The sequence below is a fragment of the Scardinius erythrophthalmus genome (assembly GCF_964197995.2).
Source record: "Scardinius erythrophthalmus genome assembly, chromosome: 15".
NCBI classification, from domain to species: domain Eukaryota; kingdom Metazoa; phylum Chordata; class Actinopteri; order Cypriniformes; family Leuciscidae; genus Scardinius; species Scardinius erythrophthalmus.
The window spans coordinates 28,815,163-28,837,045 of NC_138235.1; the positions used below are offsets into that span (position 1 = coordinate 28,815,163).

General features: G+C 38.0%; 3 protein-coding genes across 7 annotated transcripts in view; 1 reads left to right on the top strand and 2 right to left on the bottom strand.

The window, feature by feature from the left end:
* Positions 1–237: 237 nt before the first annotated feature.
* On the bottom strand, positions 238–10,525 carry LOC308703207 (nicotinamide/nicotinic acid mononucleotide adenylyltransferase 1-like). Its single transcript, XM_081386529.1, has 10 exons — positions 10,260–10,525; positions 9,659–9,794; positions 9,327–9,510; positions 8,943–9,076; positions 3,709–4,092; positions 2,788–2,812; positions 1,813–1,904; positions 1,392–1,570; positions 743–844; positions 238–635 (listed from the first exon to the last, which is right to left on the bottom strand). Exons 2-10 carry the CDS (start codon positions 9,771–9,773, stop codon positions 582–584), a joined length of 1,269 nt encoding a protein of 422 aa, XP_081242655.1. The 5' UTR covers positions 9,774–9,794; positions 10,260–10,525; the 3' UTR covers positions 238–581.
* On the top strand, positions 10,437–12,755 carry lzic (leucine zipper and CTNNBIP1 domain containing). Of its 2 annotated transcripts, none has more exons than XM_081387647.1 (7): positions 10,437–10,659; positions 11,034–11,141; positions 11,218–11,353; positions 11,537–11,635; positions 11,728–11,823; positions 11,932–12,013; positions 12,105–12,755. In XM_081387647.1, the coding sequence occupies exons 2-7, from the start codon at positions 11,041–11,043 to the stop codon at positions 12,161–12,163; spliced, it is 573 nt and encodes a 190-aa protein (XP_081243773.1). In that variant the 5' UTR covers positions 10,437–10,659; positions 11,034–11,040; the 3' UTR covers positions 12,164–12,755. The 2 variants fall into 2 exon arrangements, with proteins under 2 accessions (XP_081243773.1, XP_081243774.1); XM_081387648.1 differs by having other exon boundaries at positions 10,542–10,659; positions 10,990–11,141.
* A 1,587-nt stretch (positions 12,756–14,342) lies between these two features.
* The window catches only part of clstn1 (calsyntenin 1), a 41,581-nt gene continuing 34,040 nt past the window's right edge, over positions 14,343–21,883 (bottom strand). For all 4 annotated transcript variants that reach the window (XM_081387691.1, XM_081387689.1, XM_081387690.1 and 1 more), the window contains 7 exons: positions 21,602–21,750; positions 21,177–21,415; positions 20,068–20,238; positions 19,793–19,938; positions 18,874–19,009; positions 18,291–18,475; positions 14,343–17,652 (listed from right to left, as the gene is read on the bottom strand). In XM_081387691.1, coding sequence (XP_081243817.1) covers positions 17,458–17,652; positions 18,291–18,475; positions 18,874–19,009; positions 19,793–19,938; positions 20,068–20,238; positions 21,177–21,415; positions 21,602–21,750 — 1,221 coding nt within the window. In that variant the 3' untranslated portion in view covers positions 14,343–17,457. The remainder of the gene's footprint in view (positions 17,653–18,290; positions 18,476–18,873; positions 19,010–19,792; positions 19,939–20,067; positions 20,239–21,176; positions 21,416–21,601; positions 21,751–21,883) is intronic.

Consider the following 21,883-nt stretch of genomic DNA (forward strand, 5'->3'; position numbering starts at 1 on the left):
GAATTGAACAAGGTGTTACATTTAAGTAATCGAATTAACAAAAGTGTGTATATTTAGGTGTCATAAAATATATATAAACAAAAAATAAAGCTACAAGCTTTTATAAAAATAAATAAAATAAAACGTTTTAAAAATGTATTCAAAATAAAGCATGGCCCTTGATTAGTCATATTCTTGTGAAACAATGATTCTGGCTTGCAAGAAAAACAGAAGTACATTACACATTGCTAAATGTTTGTGAATGTGTCTCTTGTATTACATGTAAACATGATTAGGCAATGGTGGCACAACTATTGACAACATGCAGCGAGTGGTCTCCAGTGCCTAAACTGCTGTTGACCCGAGTCCGGTCTGTTCGTGGTCTTATTGCGCCCTCTAGTGGCACTATACATAATGCTCCTAGACACCCTGCCTCAGTCTCAAGCCTCTCGCTGCTTGTAATTGATTAGTCAGGTTTTGAGGCACAAGTTAAAACTCTTGGTTCTTGTTCTCGCCTCATACTCCACTGACTTAGAAGTGTGAACAACTTTGTGTCAAGCATTGCGCCTTTTCAAGTAGTAAACAAACGTCACAGCAGGGCCTCAGATAACCCGTTTGAAAACTTGCTTGCAGACTTGATCTTCACAGTGCAACTCCTGTAAAAGGTTGAGAGGTTTGATTATTAGTGGGTTAATGAATGAAATCAGCTCATAAATGTTTATTGCAGAAGCTTATAATGTAAGATGCTTAATTTCACACTTACCAAGTGGAGTTTGTCATCCTCGATCCAGTGCCTCCAACCTCTGTTCTTCTTCTCACCCTTTTGAAAGCACACCAACTTGTTCCCCTCCCAGTCCACCAGAGACTAGACAAATAGATGTTTCATTTTTAAACAGTGCATTAAGTGTTTTCCCCATATTGTGTGCTGAGCAAATATTTGTGTTCAAACAGACTAAAAATAATGATGAAAGTGGGATGTCGGTGTTAGTGCTGTAAGAATGTACATTTTCTTCTACAATGAAATGTCATAAAAATAAAAATAAAGACAATAAATAAACTAAAATAAAAAAAAAGGGAAAACAGTAAATTATGCATAATTCCAAGCAACTATCCCTAAACCAAACCCAAATCCTAGACATAACCCTAAGTACATGTTAAAGTACTTATTTGTGTAATTACACTGTAACAAGGACACCTTAAAATAAAGTGTGATGATAGATAGATAGATAGATAGATAGATAGATAGATAGATAGATAGATAGATAGATAGATAGATAGATAGATAGATAGATAGATAGATAGATAGATAGATAGATAGATAGATAGATAGATAGATAGATAGATAGATAGATAGATAGATAGATAGATAGATAGATAGATATTAATTTTAATATAATACAACTTTGTAATACCTTGCAGTGTCTGTCATCCAATCCCTTGGTGAACTCTTGAAACTCCTCATTGACTCTGAAGGAGAAAGTGTAGTTTCTGAAAGTGCTGATAGTCTTCACAACATATTGATCCCCCACCTGCTCGATTACTTTGCGAAGTTTTAGCTTAAGGGCGATCTTACGGGTGTACAGGCTGATCCCTGTGAGAGGACAAAGTTTCCATTACTCCTGACATACATTAAATACAAATGGGAATGCTTTACACACTGTATAATATAATATAATATAATATAATATAATATAATATAATATAATATAATATAATATAATATAATATAATATAATATAATTATTGGGGAAAAAAATATATTAGCTATGTCAATTTAAGGAACAGATATAAGAGCAATCATCAATTTTAACAGGAAAAAGAATCCAATCTTACCTAAAGCAATCATGAATCCCTCAAAGTTGACATTGCTGACCATGTCCCATGTACCACAGAGGCTTACAGGCATTTTGTTAACCGTCTGCAAACTATCCCAGTAGAAATCAAGGTGCAAGGTATAAGATTCACAACTATTTATGTGTTGTGAGCTGAGTGGGCAGTCCTTCTTTCTAATTTGCATGTCTTTGTTTCTTCACAGTTCAGGCTGTACCTCATCATGCCTTACATAAAGAAAAACGTGTCTGGCCGGTGTTTGTGTGCTAATAGTTTGCCAAAAAAACAAAAACAAACAAAAAAAAACATGATCACAATAATACCTGTTCAGACGCTTAGTTAGGCTATATTAAATGCAACGCTTGACATAGCCATGTTTGAAAAATGTTATTTTTTTAACATTACAAATATTAATGTTCACAATGCAATCAACTTTACTCTCGGTAAGTTCACCTGCATTGTCTTCCTTGTATCTTACGGAAAAAATTCTTAGCAAAAAAATTTTTTTTTCCATTTCTGTCAAATGACAAATATATGACATCATAATCACATGAACGCCACAAAACAAAACAAAGTACGCACGTCAAGTTACTGTGAATTTCTTAAGGAAGACGATAAATAGGCTATAGAGACAGAAACTTTTTTGAGCATGTGATGATGAATAGTCCTAGGTGTTAATTAAAATTGAATCAAGCGGCATTATGTGGATGAGATGCATTTAAAAAGTAGCCTGTTATTTATTATTGTACACAATCATTTTAGACCTCATTTAAAAAACACGATTGACTGAACAAATCTGATCACAATAAACAAAACTACAAGGTATCAAATGTGACTTGAAAGGGAATGTTACATAGCCTATGCTAAGATGTTTTGATTATATGCAAATGTCCCTAATCAATCAACGTGACAGACACAATCAGTGAAAGAACCGGGGAAACTCAAGTCTTTTTAATGTGTACTATTTCTAAATCTTACCGGGTCACGAGGACAAGACAAGAGCCTGAGGGCAATGTAGATGCGGATATGATCTTATTCTTAACAGAAAACAAACAACTTCACTATGCATGGCCGAAAATCAACTAAAAGGAATTTCTGTAGTAATCACGTTATTCCTGGCTGGGAATTCCCACATATCTTCAGAATATGTGTGGCATAAGATAGGGTTTTCATATATTAGCACTGACGTAAAAAAGGTCTAATCTTAAGATCATACTTGTTCAGTAACTACAAAAAATAAAAAAATAAAAAACACTTGCAAGAACACTTCACTGTCAAATTGCTGTACTCTGCATGTCAAGATCTCAACACAAATACTCTCAGATTTAAAAAAAGAAGAAAAAAAAGAAAGAAAAATAAAAAAAAGTCATGTTTAAGTGCTTATAGGCAAATGTTCTCACTTGTCAAATAAATGTCACTAAGTAAATGTGGCATTGCTTGAATTGCAACCTTCTCTAATGACCCTCAACACTTGTTATGCAATCTTTTTTTTTCTTATAGATATGTATTATTTAAAAAAAAAGAGCAAATGACAGTTATAAACAGGTTTTACATTTATTAGCACCCATATGGCAGAGCAAATAATTTTTTGTAACTGGTCAAAACCTACACAGTTCCTGTTCTAAAATTGAAAAAACAAAATCTCTTTATTTAAAAAATCAAAACATATTCAAACCAAACAATATTTCACAAAATTCAATCATACATTATTGACCACACTGAATAATTCCCAATCAAATGCAAATTGCTCATTAGCCAAATGTGTTCAATAAAGCAAAAAGCACTATGAATCAAGTGTCGATCACGCCTGTTATGGGTAACTGACCAGCCTTCCATCAAAGACCCCAAACAGAACCAGAGTCAAGCTCAAAAGCAGCAGAACATCAGTCTAGTTAGTGCTGGTGTATCTCTGAAGGGGGGCGAGGATGACATCAGCATTCTTCTGCTCGCTCTCAGCGCTATACAGTCTGTGATCCTGAATATAGCGCACCACAGGGTCGGGCAGCAAGTAGCGCACGCTCTGTCCTCTGCGCAGGGCACGGCGCACATGTGTAGCTGAGATCTCGTTGGTCACCCATTCTCGGACAACATGGATGTTCTTGCGGTGTTCGTACAGCACATCAGACTGATTGATAAACTTCTCAGCGTCACTGCCACATCTTGTGATGCACACCACACCGTAATTTCCCACAATCTCCTCAATGTCCTCTGGCTTCCAAAGATTGGGGACACCAAATGACTCCAGCACATCCGCACCACATAGCAGCTTCAGATGAGGGGTGTCTAAAATATACATTTATGAGAATAATACACATCATTAGTGATTTTGACAGCTGTAATTATAACAGATCTTAAAAGTTATGATTCATTTAAAATATGTGCTCCTTTCAGCCAGCATTTTAGCCAATGCTATAATGGTTTCTGCAAGTATCTTCAAATTAAATGTAATGCTTTTTAATGCCTTTTTTTTTTTTTGTAATGCCATACATGACACTAACCACAATTAAAAACACTTAAATTTTTGTAGGTTTATATCTAGTTTATATATTTTGTAAATGTAAGAATTTTGTAATGTAATTAATTTTTTTAGTGGCTACTGTCCCTTTAAGACCAACCGCTACTGACAGAGACTTGGATCTCACACGCGCCTCATCAACTCTTCACGTTCATTTAAGGCTTTATTTAACTCAAGACTGGTCTTACGTTATGAAGATACTCGACAAAACGGACATTTTGACATAATTGTGTGTGTTACTGATTGTTCAATTTCAGGTTTAAAGCATTTGCATGAATAAGAGCGGGATCATATTGTAAAGCTAGCCGAAGGATGACAAAAATTAACGGATGCTGCGTTGATTGCGTTAAATATCCACTTTTAATGGAATTTGCACTTTCCCATTTTTCTGGTCTAGTTTTATTCCTGTTATTCCTGCTGTACAGATCTCAGACTCCGCATCATGGCAATTTTGCTCCGGCCGGAAGCAATTATCGTTACCAAACTGGTTCCGCGTGTTTATTACACTAGCGTCAGAGCCCGTCTACTGCTAGCGTTCACACCATAGACTGTAAGGTTCACACCTATTTTTTACAGTCTATGGTTCACACACAACCCGTAAAAATCCCGTAAAGACACGTGACATCGATGTGACTTGTAATGTCTCAGCAGCGTCTTGCTTATGAGCTGCGATTTCTCTCTCGAGACACCACGCTTGAGAATTTTTTTTCTCTGATTCGATCATAAACTTGGGCATTACCAAAGTCCTTTTAGGCATATAAATTGTCTCTGGCATTACTTATCGTTTCCATAGCTGGCGAACGATACCGGCTTCAGCGTCATCACTACGACACGGCATTATTAATAATATATCATATAAAATAAACTGATAGTATACATTTTTATTCAAAACTATATCTAAATTTTTATTGCATGTAGGATTAAAAATCCATGTAATGACTTTTAATGCTTTTTAATGCCCTGCGGAAACCCTGTATAAGTTAATTATGGTATGGTTAGGCTGTTCTGCAACTAAATATAAAGACAAGACAAGAATTTAAAAAAAAATGTGCCATGGTTTCCACAAAAATATTTCAATGATAATAATTAAGCTGAAAATTCAGATGTGCCATATTAAAATAGAATAAACAATTAAAATGACATGAAATTGTTTATCAAAAAAGAGAAAACGTATTGATTTTTATACGTTTACTTATGTCTATAGGGAGTTTTATTTTTCCTTTTTTTACCCTAAATAGGGTGTTGTGAGCATTTTTGTAATGTCTGTTTCATGCATACTCATAGCCAGAGGGCGCCCTCACGCAGAAAGCCCACAAGTGAGACTCATTGAAGTCATAAAACTTATGATGTTTCAGGAAATCCCTTAAATGGACAAAGTCATAAAATCTACTACAGTATATAGTAGGCGAAAAACAGTATGTGACAAAAGTAGTATGTCCGAATTCACAGTACTCATAAAAGAGTAGACAAAAGTACTCCGATAACCTACTACTTCCGATGAGATTCTGAAGTGTGCATACGATGGACACTTTACAATCTCATGAGGCCACGGGAGAGGATTTATGAATGCCAATGAAGCGAACATAACTGACGCTGATAGGTCACATGATAATGACAACATGGCGAATATACACTGCTCAAAAAAATAAAGGGAACACTTTTTAAACAGAGAACAGCATCAAGTCAGTTAAACTCCTGGGATATTGATCTGGTCAGTTAAGTAACAGAGGGGGTTGGTAATCAGTTTCAGCTGCTTTAGTGTTAATGACATTAACAGCAGGTGCACTAGATGGGCAACAGTGAGACCACCTCCAAAACAGGAATGGTTTTACAGGTGGAGGCCACTGACATTTTTTCCCTACTCATCTTTTCGGACTGTTTTTCACCAGTTTTGCATTTGGCTAGGGTCAGTGTCACTACTGGTAGCATGAGGCGATACCTGGACCCTACAGAGGTTGCGCAGGCAGTCCAGCTCCTTCAGGATGGCTCATCAATACGTGCCATTGCCAGAAGGTTTGCTGTGTCTCCCAGCACAGTCTCAAGAGCATGGAGGAGATTCCAGGAAGACAGACAGCTACTCTAGGAGTGCTGGACAGGGCCGTAGAAGGTCCTTAACCCATCAGCAGGACCGGTATCTGCTCCTTTGTGCGAGGAGGAACATGATGAGCACTGCCAGAGCCCTACAAAATGACCTCCAGCAGGCCACTGGTGGGAAAGTCTCTGACCAAACAATCAGAAACAGACTTCATGAGGGTGGCCTGAGGGCCCGACGTCCTCGAGTGGGCCCTGTGCTCACTGCCCAACACCAGGGAGCTCGATTGGCATTTCCCATTGAACACCAGAATTGGCAGGTCCGCCACTGGTGCCCTGTGGTTTTCACAAATGAGAGCAGGTTCACCCTGAGCACGTGACAGACAGGAAAGGGTCTGGAGAAGCCATGGAGAATGTTATGCTGCCTGTAACATCGTTCAGCATGACCGGTTTGGTGGTGGGTCAGTGATGGTCTGGGGAGGCATATCAATGGAGGGACGCACAGACCTCTGCAGGCTAGACAATGGCACCCTGACTGCCATTAGGTATTGTGATGAAATCCTTGGATCCATTGTCAGACCCTATGCTGGTGCAGTGGGTCCTGGGTTCCTCCTGGTGCACAACAATGCCCGGCCTCATGTGGCGAGAGCATGCAGGCAGTTCCTGGAGGATGAAGGAATGATACCATTGAAGGGCCAGCACGCTCACCTGACCTACATCCAATAGAATACCTCTGGGACATTGTGTTTCGGTCCATCTGACATCACCTGGTTGCACCTCAGACTGTCCAGGAGCTCAGTGATGCGCTGGTCCAGATCTGGGAGGAAATACCCCAGGACACTAGCCTGACTTCGTCATACTCATTCTAGTCAGAATGTGAGTCTGATACCGCTCCATAGAGATTTGATTATGGGGCGTGTCTCAACCGAACTAGGGAAAAAAAACCTCTGCACTCAATTGGATAGACCTACAACCAATCAGAGCAACGGAGTAAATGGCGCATGCATGTCCTTCATTCATATTTTCAACCAACAAAATGTCGCGGGCACGGCTCTCAGTTCCTCTTTTAAAATGAATGCGCTGTCGATATCTTCTATAACAGACGCGATGGCGGAATCTACACATGATGTTTCATAAACAAAGTTCGGGAGGAGCACGTACAAATAATCAATCCAATATCAACTTGTCATCAAACAATACCATGTCTAACGTTACAGAGGAAGCATATTCACTCTGTCAACTTACCTAACACTCCTTGACAGTTTTTCAGCATCCCTCGGTCCCTCCACCACCCCGAATCCTCACTCTTGTCCTGTTCTCTCACAACCAGGAACACGGGGGAGTATGGCTACCGAGCCCACAGCCCTCTCGGACAGCACGTCATATACGCATTTATTCTATCTTACTTATTTGTGTGAACTCATGACATCTCATATAGCCTACGCATCTGACTTATCGGACTTATTTGTAAATGTGAACTCGTGAAATCTCAATTCTCCAGCTGCAGTCGTCTTTGTTGTAAACTAATTCAAATCAAGCGCTCTTTGGTGACGTAACCGCAGACCATCTGTCCATCATCGATTAAAGCCCGCCCTGGCAATTTGATTGGCTCGGCCTTCTAGGACCGAGCATAATTACTCCTCAATGGATCGAGTCCAGACCGAACTTCCCGACCAAAAAATGTTGTGGGCGGGGTTCGGGCTGGCACCCAGGCTACCAGGACACCATCCGTCGTCTCATTAGGAACATGCCACGACGTTGTTAGGCATGCATACAAGCACGTGGGGGCCATACAAACTACTGAGTACCATTTTGAGTTGCTGCAATGAAATTTCAGCAAAATTGACAAGCCTGCTGCATCATTTTTTCACTTAGATTTCCGGGGTGTTTTTGAATTCAGTCCTCTGTAGGTTGATCATTTTCATTTCCATCAAACGATGTGGCATCCTTTCGTTCATAACACATTAACCAGTCCATATTAGTATAGATATCCAGCATGATATTTTTCCCCATTGAGATCTGATGTGTTTTCATAGTGTTCCTTTAATTTTTTTGAGCAGTGTAGTACACCTAGATAACATTAATACTACAAAAACTTGTACTTATATAGAACATACTTTTTTAGTGGTCGTGAAGTAATTACTTATTCAAAATAAGTACCTACTCAAGAGAGTGCGCAATTTCAGACACAGCCATCCAGATATCGCTGCAGCAGAATAAAAAATTAGATAAAGATGTATTGACTGATGAAACACTGGTCTGCTCTCAACAAGCATTTGACCTTTCTCTTCACAAGTTGCTTCAATTCACACTTATTACACCTTTACATTTGTTCAAAGTGTTCCACTTGGAGAGGAATGCTTTGGGACAGTGCTGAGAGCTGCAGATTGTGTTCAATAGGGTAAACACTATTATATAACTCGCTGTACCCTTTTCTCTATGTCCTGAGGGTACATCAGCAATTCAATGTATTGTCGTTTGTCAGGTATAGTGACAGGGTGACATTCTAAGGTACACACCCTTTTAAGTGCACTGAGCAGTAGGAAGATTTATCCTTTGAAAGATTTCTGTGGATTATTTTCCATACCTGCATTTGTGTTAATATAAGAACTCTGACATATGCTTTTATTTTGCTCCAGCTTTCTCCTCTTCCCACATCTCACTGTGTCCACATCATCATTGCTGTTGTCCTTGCTAGAAATGAGTTCTGCATGATGGTGCCTAAAAAAAGATCAGAATGATCTGATTTAATGTCAATAGACTGCATAAAACGTTGATCATTTTGACGTAGCAGCACATCATATGTGACGTCCAACTACACAAGATGACATTATCAGATGTGGCATGGAACTCACGCAAAGATAGAAAGCTCTACAGTAGGTGCAAAACAGAAAGGGTGTGACAGATTTATCTTTTACTTCAACCAAAATGAAATGTTCTCTAAAAGCACATGATCTTAAGATGTTCCCACCGAACTACTTTGGCTGTCTCCACCCACTCCGACTGCTGACTCTCCCAGTCATTCACTGTGATCCAATCGGAGTTCTCCGTGGCCAGTCTTGCCATCTCTAACCGATGACAGGCTCCAATCAAACCTTTCTTTTTATAGCTATCTCCAACTGGAGAGATTATGCCTTTCACCACACTGTATCTTCCTGAGTCAACATAGAAATAGAAAAATAATAAGATGTATGCTTATTATGTATAACGTTTATCACAAAAAATGTGATGAGTGATAACAAAAACAGGTGAATTTTAAAATAATATACATTCGCATTAATACATTTTTTATTTCAAATTTACCAGTGTCTTCAAGGTGATCCCGAGCCAGTTCGAACATACGCAGGTGCATGTTTGTGATGGGGTTGAAGGACCCGCATGCCAGCAGCACCAGTTTGGTTTTCTCTTGTGATGCCATTGATTATATGGAAGATGCTGTCTGCCGAAAAAGAAATCCACAGTTGATAGAAATATATTCTGAAATCAGACAATGCTCTATATCTGACAATTAATTATTTACACAAAATTATATTGATTAATATATAATTTTGTATATAATCTTAATTATATATTAATATAACAATATATATATATATATATATATATATATATATATATAATTTATTAAAGTAATTAAATAACAAGGAAAAAAATTCTGACTGCAGGACAACAAAACAACCAAAAATTTCCCTAAAGGCAAATCACAACCAAATTTCCTGTTTCAGAAGTGTAAGTTAGGTAGTAAGAGGTAGTAATCTCTGCACCGGGGAACAAGGAAAGAGGAAACATTAAAAAGGACCCTCGCCTTAGGATTTAAGAATGATATTCTAATCTATACAATAAACCACCATTCCACAAATATGCGTAATAATATGCCACCATATTGTTTAACGTTACTTCTTACCAATTCAACACACTAGTCTCGTGCTTCCTAGTAAGCTGAGTGCAGTGGTTGTGCTCGTGTACCGACAGATACAGCTCTAGACAAACAGCAAGGCCGACAAACAGAACGTTCATAAAAATAATCGAACATTCCCATTGTTTTAACCACTTAAACAGCAGTGTGGGACAAATGATCACTGCGCGTGTACTTTTTTTTTTACAGTCTACTATGGTGCAGACAGACATGCGCAATTCCTACGAGTTAGTAGTGTGTTCGTGATAATCAACTCTGCGCAGCGTTTACGCAGAAAAGATAATAGTGCTAGCGAACCACACCTTAGCAACTGAACTGGATTTAGGAACTTAAATCCTATTGTAATTTTGTCTTTATCAGTAGGACTTTTATTGGGGAAAAAGCACGGGTGAGAATGACTACTTTATTAATGTAAAACCACAGCGTTTAGGACTCACAGTTCGTAATTCTTTTGTTTATATATATTTAAAGTCCAAGCTAAGCTAACTGCGCAGAGAGAGAGAGAGAGATATAGAATAAAGCAGGGTGACAAAATAATGTGATATATTTCATGAATGGGATACTAGACCTGTCAAAATGGTAAACCAAGCTGAAATAACCATATTTGCCAAGTTATACTTATACTGATCAGATCAGAACTATTTTGATAGCAGATCATAACAGGTGTGACATTCTCATATGTAGTAACAGAAGGACATGTCTTGTTCTTTATTAATAGATGGTGCTGAAAAAGTGATATTTGCCTGTTATTTATTTAAAAAGATAAAGAATGGCTTCTCGGGGGAAATCAGAAACAACCAAACTGAGACAAAACATGGAAGAACAGTTGGACCGGTTGATGCAACAGCTCCAGGATTTAGAGGAGTGCAGGTAATGACATCCCATCAGTTCTCTACAGCACATTCAGTTTCATGCACAGACATTTTTTATTTATTTTTTATTGCAGAGAAGACCTTGAAGAAGAGGAATATGAAGAAACCAAAAAAGAGACACTGGAACAGTTGAGCGAGTTCAATGAGTCATTGAAGAAGTTGATGTCTGGGAATATGACACTAGTTGATGAATTGGGGGGAATGCAGCTGGTAATTAGATTTTATTGTATTAACATACTGTATGATATATTAAACTGTTCTGAACTATTGAAAAGAGTTCTAAATTGTATGTATGAATATTTTACAGTTTTTATTACTGTAAAAAGACATCTAGACTGACTACTAGTATAATTATGTATGCTGAGATCATTTATGACTGCAAATTTTCATCAGGCGATCCAAGCTGCCATCAGTCAGGCATTCAAGACACCTGAAGTTATTCGGCTGTTTGCTAAAAAGCAGCCTGGGCAACTGAGAACGAGACTGGCTGAGGTGATTAACATTTAATACTGACATTTTCAAATATATAAATACCTATACAAAGACTTGTGTTAATATGTTGACATGACACTGTATGAATTCAGATGGACCGTGATGTGATGGTTGGAAAGCTCCCTCGAGATGTGTACACTCAGCAGAAAGTGGAGATCCTCACGGCTCTGAGAAAACTTGGCGAGAAGGTGAGAGGGTTATTATTGACACACAAATGCTTTCCTGCAGACATGCATCTATTTCTAGACTCATGTGTTAAATCGTTTCTTGTACCCATAACTTGTTTGAATGTGCAGCTCACAACAGAGGATGAAGCATTTCTTGCTGCAAATGCTAGTGCCACTCTGAGCCACTTTGAGAAGGTGACTGCGAGCCTGGGTAAGATGAGAATCAACCAACTATTACTATTAAAGCAACTCATGCTTAAGAATTACCTTTTTTAACTGTCAAATGTATCTTTCCTTTCCAGGATCTGAAGATAAGATAATGGCATTGGCCAGTTCTGGAGTTGGGAAGACCCATACATAAGTCTGGTTTACTAAGATTTAATTTTTTTTTTGTGTGTGTGTGAGCGTGGCCTAAATGCTGTCTGTGAGTTTTACAGTTTTTGTGTGTTTTTATTTGTTTTTAACAGTGGTTGCAATTTCTACACTTAGGAACAGAATTTGTGACTTGATATCATCTGGTCACTCAATCTAAAGTATCTATGTTGGGAGTCATCACGAAAGTTATTTGTATTGTATACACCGTATACATTTTATGTTTGATCGTACATTCTTATTTGGGTAGCCTACAGTGAAAAAAGTGTTTACATTTTCAGTGAAATGTCTCAAACATTTACAAATGAAAGTGCATTTTAGAATAGCTCTTATTTTCTGAACACAGAGAGGTAAGTTTGCCTTTATTCAAAATGGTCTTGATTCATTTTTAACCCTCTGTATTGTAATTTATTAACCTTATTATCAAATTGTCTGCCAATAAGCCTTTTGGTACTAGTATTTGATAGTAACACTGTAATTACTATGCATTTTAATTTTCGTTTGTCATTTACTTTTTTAACCAGTGTGATATTTGTAAATATTTTGTATTTTGAATATATTTGGCGATCAAGATCTGAAAAGTTGTCAGTGTTTTCCCTTTTCTGTATTTACAATAAGTGTTTTACCGTCTTATTTTTTTTTACATTGCATATTGTAGTGGGTTGGAAAAGGAGTCAAAAAACGGCTTTGAATTCCATTACAGAATGGATTGCGATCTTTGGAAAATCATTTAATATGTGAATATTTATAGACTTTATATAAAATTCCACACTGCCCATTTAACATCAAATAAAAACCAATTAATCAGTTAATTTTACTATTCAGCTGTCCTAAATGGGCACCCTAAACACTTGCGGTCTTCCTACGAGGTCGCACTTTCGTGACATAATGTCGCTTTGATTGTCGGGAAGAGGTCTGCTGCGGAGCTCGCTTCAGTTCGGGTTCGGCAAAAGTGTGCATCAAGGGTGTGTAGCTTATAAGCACCCTTCTGAAACCTATAATGACAAATGGGACACTCTATGGCAAGGTTCCTCAAATCCAGCCCTGGACTGGAGGGCTACTCCACTGCAGAGTTTAACTCAAACCATGTTTGAACTCTGAAGATGGTGACTGCATACGAAATCACATAATCTCTTGAGTAGCGACTTATTTTGAAAGAGTGATCACTTAACGACAGCTAAATAAGCATGTTCTATGTAGTATGAATGTAATATGGACATACTACATTCGCCATGTTGTCATTATCATGTGACCTACCAGTGTCAGTTACATCGCTTCACTGGCATTCATGAATCCTCTCCCGTGGCCTCATGGGATTGTAAAGTGTCCATCGTATGCTCGCTCCAGAATCTCGTCGGAAGTAGTAGGTCATTGGGTACTTTTTGTCTGTACTGTGAATTCGGACATACTTCTTTTGTCTCATACTGTTTTGCCTACTATATAGTAGGGAAGTATGCGATTTTGGATGCATCCCTTTACTAGCTTGTTCAGGTGTGTTTGATTAGGGTTGGAACTAAACTCTGCAGGGCAGTGACCTTCCAGGACCGGATTTGAGGAACCCTGCCCTACGGTCTCATGGACTTCAGTCACGTGAACATGGCGGCCATTGAATGTCCAAAGGATTGTAAGTGCATATGAAGTGTGCTATTGGGGACTGGGCCCTCTGCTCTCACCTTTAGGCAGCATTGAAAAGTTTTATAAATGGTAGTATATATGAATATTTTTCAGATTTCAAGCACTAGGTGGCAGCATTACTGTAGTCTGTAATTCACCTTCATCTTAAAAGATGAAATGAGGAAACATCATGGTGAATGATTAAACACCCTTTGGGTAAGGAAACATTTATTTATATTTTCTTCAAGTATGAAAATGGTAGAGGGTTAATATGATGTATTTTTAATGCTGCTTTTAAACGCCAACACGGATGACTAAAAGTTACTGAATGCTATACTATGTAAATAATATATAAAGATTACATATTAAATTCAATTATATATGTATAAATATATGTGTGTGTGTGTGTGTGTGTGTGTGTGTGTATATATATATACACACACATTTATTTATATGATTTATTTTTGTGCTAAGGTAAAAGTGGGCATAGACAGAAATTGTGTGTAGCATATAATTATCAAATGAAATAATCTGAACTCCAACACAACTTTATTCCCATCTCATCCTTTATTTTGTTCATGAGCAAGCATCAACTTCACTATAATTATTCCTCTGAATAATAGAAAAGTGAATGAGCTGGAAGGCAGCATCCAACAGTTCTACAACATCCCCAATTTTCATTTCTAGAGCAAAAAAATAAAAGTAATTTAAAATGTGAACAACGACCACTGAAGGCTGCAAATCTGTGACAGATAATCTTTGATTCAGTAGTATTACCAGTCTCCTGACCCCTCTACACCAGTATCATGTGCCAGTTACAGGAAATGTTTATATCTGTGTTATACATGCAAAGACAATGCTTCTGTTACATACTCACCATCTGCAGCCATTCACACTCAGCACAGACTCAGGTTATTGATTATGGAAAGTTTCTGTCGCCAGTGTCTTAAAATCGTCAAAACCACATGACAAAATCACATCGTTTGAAACACATTTCACATGATTTTTCCCTTGAGAAACTGCGGATGAATATTTGCATCAGGGGAAAGGAGGGAAGATACAAACAATTGTGCGATTTTCAGTAAAAACATTGATTATACTAAATTTGGTCTCATGGAATGGTCTACATCGATCAAACATTTTCAAAATGATTGTATGTTGAGAATACACTGTGAGAGACTATTACATTTGTGTGAGAAATCATTATGTATCGGATTCATGTGAATTTCATGCTGCCCTCATCAGGAGATACACTTCAAGATCACCTTTCACTATACACATTGTTAAACGTATACCCACATATGCTGCCTATAATAATGTACATCTTTTCGAAGTGGAAGTTCCTCAAACAGTATTTAGTACAATATTCATTGATGATACAGTATGGACCTATTTTCTCTACACATCAACATGAACACAAGACATCTATGCTGGACAATTAAAACGCCCACTCTTGATAAAACTAGCTGTTGATCCCTATCATAACAGAAAATGAAATAAAACCAAGTTAAAATCACTTCCCCATACCTGTACGAAATCTAATATTAAATAATTATAAAATGAGAAGATTGCAACAACTAAAATGGCATGGATGAGTGTTTGGTTAGTTGTGTTATTAATGCGCTGTGATAGGCAAAAGGCACTCCCAACTCCACCAGCTGAAATCTGGACCTCTCTTTAAAAGGTCCTGTCAATTTTGAGGGGGACCTGATGACCAAAACATTTAACAAAAACTAAAACCTAAAAAAATTCTCCCATCGCCCTTTCATGGGTCACAAAAATAGACCTTCTTGACAACTTGTACCTTTTCTGACATAACATAAAATTATATTCATACCACCAATCACAACAAAGCCTTGTAGCTTAGGCCTTAAACTGAGAATAGTCATGCATGTAAACGAAAAAAAAGGAGGTCTGAATGAAGTACCCTAAAGCTTCACGTCCGTCTTTACTAAATAATTAACATTCTTTTTCAAGCCCGACGGGAACAGAATATTATTTTCCCCCGATAACTGACCATTTTCGAAGGTGCATCCCGAAATGTCCAATCACAGTAAGAAAAGTAAGAAAACGAAACTATGACGTGGATCTGAGAGCAACTACGAGGAGAAATGACCTGCAAATCTGGAGTAGATTGATAGCGTCACCAAAAAGGAATAAAAGTTTACCAAATGTAAACAAATATCTTTACACAACTCTACAGTACAGTTCCATGTACAATAAAATCTACCGACCATACTGCAAAAATATTTTACGCTTCAAGAGTTGAAATTGATTTCTTTCAATGCGTTGTGATAGGCAAATTAGCCCTTTTAATGCTTTTAGGGGCCTCAAAATGACAATAATAATGTAGGGTAACCCTGATTTTGCAACAAAAAAATAATAATTACGCCAGTGTTTTAGCAACAGAGGTCTGTTAAAACAGTACGCAATAGACGTAGCAATGCTCACATTGTCGATAATCACCAGCGCACCCATTTTCCATGTCATTTCACTCATTAATGTTATTCAGACTGGGTCATTAGAGTGCATACTGTGATTCCAATTGGTCTCTATTTATTACAGAAAATACAAGCACTATCACTGAAGAATGGCTTAAATAACTGCAGCGTGCCTAAACTGTACAACATACAGTACCACGCGGGAAAAAAAAACAACTGTATCACCTGAATGTGATTATTAGTCCCCAAAACATCACTGATCACATTGAAGCCTTGGTGCAGCATTTGTACCATTGCAAGCCCAGCTAGAATTAGCATATGTAAAGCCGAAGCACTGAACCAACTCCACGCCCAACCTACAGTACGAAACGAAACGAAACGGAACGAAACAAGAAGATGCACACCCACCTCCAAGAGAAAAGACAAAATGAACGACACTTTGCCACAGAAACCTCGGCCTCTGTCATGGGTTTCTCTCTATGAAGCGGACGTCTTTTGTACGAGCATGAGATTTACCAAAAGTTTCTGAAACATGCTAAGAGCATCTGACAAATATTCTACAGCGGGTACTGTGTCTGACCGTTGGTTAGGCTTTCACTAACACATTGACTAATTACATGGTTTCATCTTATTTACAAAATATCAAAAAGCAGTTGTATTCTTCCATACCAATGATTGCAAATCTTGCCATGCAATATAAAGAGGAAGAGAAAAAAAAAAAAAAAAAGTGATCCGGAAAGCATCAAAGAGTTTTTCCTCTAAATTTCCCGAGCAAATACCCCTAAAACGTCAGGTGCAAGGAATATACATTAAATCATTCTCGGAGCTCAACTTGAAAGTAAAAGTGCCAGGGATGTGTCCGAACACGAACGCAAACGTATGCCGGGATTCCCCTCGGAAAGGACAGAAAAAGATTCAATAAATTAGGAACTTGTGTTGAGATACCTGTGATACTATACTACACTGAATACCACCACGATAAGATGTCGGTAGGGAAGCCTCGGCGGGTGGAAATGAAGCGGACTGCAACACCTGTCACGACAGACACCGGATATATTTGCATCTATATTGTACATATATCGTATAATCGTTTAGTTTTCAGCGTTTTTACGCATGGCTCCTTAGGTAAGGGGAACATGGGCATCCCTATTGGCAGAGGGATGTGACTGTGCAGGGGTGTGTGAGTGTGTGTGATCTTAAAGTAGTGTGTACAGTGTGTTTGGGAGGATCAGTAGTTGAGGGTCGAGTCGTCCCACTCCAGCTGCTGCTGTCTGCTCGAACCCTGCTGGTCTTCCTGTTCGCCTCCCTCATCTTCACTGCTGTCTGACTCCGCGCTGGTGATGTCGTCTTCCTCCTCTCCGTCCTCGCTCTCTTCCTCTTCCTCATCTCCTTCCTCTTCGCTGCTGTGCTGGTCCTCGTAAGTCTACAAAAGACAATTGGAGGTTCTTTAAACTGTATGATAGATGTCTGTAGATTTATTCAAATTAATTGATTCATGAGGAATCAAATTCTGTTTTTTTTTTTTTTTTTTAGAGCATGGGTTGCCAAACTTTTATTTTCAGCGGAACCCCCTAGACATAAAATATTTACCCCCTGAGATTTTAATGTCATATTTTAACCATTTAACAACACATTTGCATGTTCACAGTTCTCTGAGGTTGGCTGATGGTCACATGACATGACAGATAAACAGATAAAAATGTGTGTGTGTGTGTATATATATATATATATATATATATATATATATATATATATATATATATATATATATACATACATATCCATAGCCTCTATATTGGAGTTTAATATCTATGAAATGGTCTGGTTTAATACTTCTTTCAGTAACCATACTGCAAATAGTTCAGTAAATAGAATATCCATATTAGTGGACAAATGTAGAGGAGGAGGAGGAGGAGGAGGAGGAGGAGGAGGAGGAGGGATGGTTATAACAGTGTATTTTTACAACAGTGCAGTGAGTTTTTGATGGGTTCAGCCCTCTGCTGCATTAACTATGTATGAGTGTTCTAAGAGCGCTGAGCGAGCTCTGTTTTAAGAACTCACCTCCATTGGGTTGACGGTGATGGTGAGGGCCGAGTCATCCCAGTCCATCTCATTCTCTTTGCCATTTTCCTGGTCCCTCATTGTGCTCTGGTGGGCAGCACGGATACGGAACACTCCCAGGATGATCATAAACACCAGGAAGCTCACACATACAACAATAACGATGGTGGCAGCACTGGGGACAACTGTGAAGAGTGGAGGGACATTAGCATTAGGTATTTAGGGTAAAAAAAAAAAAAAAAAAAAAAGGTTGTCTGAGGTGCACCTCGCCAGCTGCCCAGATGTTGTAGACCGCACTCGTATATAATCCCTAAAAGTGCACCATTAAAAATGGGCTAAGGACACAGCGCCCCATAACCGTCCTACTTTTTAAATTAACTTTAAGCTGAGGAAACACTCGTGGAAAGAAACTGAATTCAGTTTTGAGCTTGACATTATTCGTTTGATTACCAAATCTGGATTATCTTTAATGAGGGATTAGTGCAATAATCTAGGAGAGATACTGTGAGAGATGAGGCAGCCAATGAAACGTCTCCAAGAGAAGCTGAACAGATGGATCAGAGGAGGGGAGGAGAAGGTGTACCTGAGGCCTGATGTGTGTTCACCAGGTTGTGTCCAGACAGGTCCACTGAAGCGTGCTGTACTTGGTTGATGAACTGAGGTTGTACCATAGCATTGTTAGCATGATCCATTGGGTTTGCTGTATGGATCACGTTGACCTGATTACATAAAAGATTAAGACGGTCACATAACTGCCATCTGCACAGTACAGTACAATACAACTTGCTGCAGAATAGGTCTTTGCAAATCCTTATTTGGCTTATTTTTATATAGCCTTATTCATAGAATTGTTGTATTCACAGTACCCTTAAAAAAGTAATCAATGATTTTTATGATTTATATATATACACATGTAATAAAAATGTGTATAGTGAAAACTATATATAAAATAAAAACTAAAAGCTCTTTAATTAATCTTAAAAAATATAAAAATGATATTAATTATATTTAATTCATTAAATATAAACACTACCGTTCAAAAGTTTGGAGTCTGTAAGATTTTTTAAATGTTTTTTAAAGAAGTCTCTTATGCTCGCCAGGGCTCCATTTATTTGATCAAAAAATACAGTAAAAACAGAAATATTTTGCCAAGTTTTTGGCAACCTTTATTCCAGTCTTCAGTGTCACATGATCCTTCAGAAATCATTCTTAGATTTTGATATGGTGCTCAAGTAACATTTATTATAATTATTATTATTATCAATGTTGAAAAGCCTATGCCTTTTTAATATTTTTGTGGAACCTGAAATTTTTTTCAATATTCTTTGATGAATAGTATGTTTCATAAAAATGTTAATGTCTTTTTAAATGAAAATGTAAAAAATCTTATTGACCCCAAATTTCTACAAGGTTGTGTTTGTGTCTTAGATATAACTGTAGGTACTGTAGTATTTTGTATGTAATAAATTATAACATAGAGGACAGTGTGCGGTCAGCCATACCTCGACTTTAAATTCATTGCTGATGTAGCGGCCATTGAGTTCAGAGCAGACAAGTTTAAACTTCCTGTCAAACAGAGCTTCTGTGTGCCAGTTCCTGTAGCGGATCAGGTGCAGGACCTGTTCATAGTTTGCCATGGTGTTGACCCCTGTGGACAGAGTCAAACTTTAACCATGTGTTGTTAAGATTACAGTATATAGATCAGCCAGATACTGATAGTATATTCCATATAATGCAACTAAATAGCAGTTGTTTGTTGATGTAGATGGATGAGTACCTGTGATGACCATGCCCACGTTAGAAGAGCTCATCTCCAGAGTTCTCTGCTGGATTTGGGCCAGATCCACCTCTAAACTCTCATGATCTCCATTCAGATCATCTCCCACTACAGTCACCTCACACGTGTCCAAGTTATGCATGATCTCCTCAGATACCACCGTCTCTTGCACTGCCAAAAATAAAAAGCCATCCGTCAGTAAGTTAGATCAGAGCCTCTCCATTTGATTGAATTTAATCTTGGAAAGACTTGAATGTTCAGAATAAGTCCACCATGCAATTCTATGACAAATATTGATTAGGTGGAATAAAGCAACCAGTAAGAAATACTTACAATGCACTCAAATGTCAAATAAAAACACGAGCCAAGAGAAAACCTCTTAGACTGTCTTTTCCTAAAGCATAAGCTATACAGTTAATCCGAGAATCAGAATCAGTTCTCCAAGAAACAGTTTAACTATTTGCATTTCCATTTAATATGTTGTTCCAAGTCAGAATACCATTCTTTCTTCCTTAGATCACAAATGTCATACAGGTTTGGAATATTATTTGAATATTAAAATTAATATTATATTATATAATATATAATATTAACTGTCCCTGTAAGTAATTTCTCTTGCAGTCAATGGGGATTTTATGGTGCTTACTCTACAACTTTCTTTCTCTTTCATTATCCATTTCCCTTCTCTCCATACTTGCAATGCACTAAATCTTAAAATAAAAATCATGAGCTAAGAGGAAACCTCTTAGATTTTCTTTTCCTAAAGCATAAGCTATAAATTTCATCCCAGAATCCATTATATAGACTCCTACAGGTAGCAACATCAGTATGCCTAGAACTAATTTAAGCATTAACTTCCAAAATGTTGCTCCAAGAAACACTTTAATCCCATGTCCATTTAATCGTGTAATTGAAGCCCATTTTACTTTGGCTTACATTTTAAGTCGAACTGTCCTTTCAAGTAATACCTCTTGCAATGAAGAAACTATTCCCGGTCAATCTGTTTTCTTATAGTTATCCTACAACTCCCCCCCCCCCCCTTTTATGATCCATTTCCTCTCTCTCCAGCTTTCTCAGCAAAATATGTGAATCTCACATTCCCAGCATACCTGTGGGATCATCCTCGCCCTCGGCTTCGGTCTCAGCTTCCACCTCCACCTCGCGAGTGATGGTACTGACGATACGCAGCTCAGGGAAGAGCGTAACACCCTCCGTGCTCTCAAATTCGGCTGCTCCACGGGCAAAGTGATCAATCCCACTGAGGCTGATCTTTGGCTCCTCTGGCTGGAGAACCATCACGTAGCCTTCAGAGTCAGGCACGGAGATGCATGTCTCCTCATTGAAGCATCTATAGAATGACCAAGTAGATCAATCATAATGCATTCACCATTATGAATGCACTAAAAGTATGACAAGATCACTTCTCCTTTATTATGAGCTTTTCTGTTTTGTTAGTTATTTTGGAACAATAATGTTTCAAAGTGGGTGGGGCTAGCTGGTTTGATGCAGCTGAATTGAAATAACGGAAACTAACTTGACAGTGGTGGTGACACGCAGATGACGGATTCCTGGGGTGGGGAACTGCCGGGAGTTCAGGTACGAGATGTGTTGCATGACCTTCTCAAAGCTCTCAATGTCATCTCCCTCCAGGCTCAGAGAGGACTGGTTGGGGTTAAACTCCACCTAGAGAGGGACAGAGAAACATATATAGTGCTGTCATTGTTAACTAATTTTAAGAGTTTTAATTAAAACTCTTAAAATTCATTTTCAGTCATTGAAATTAAGTTGGAATAAAATTAAATATAAGATTGAAAAG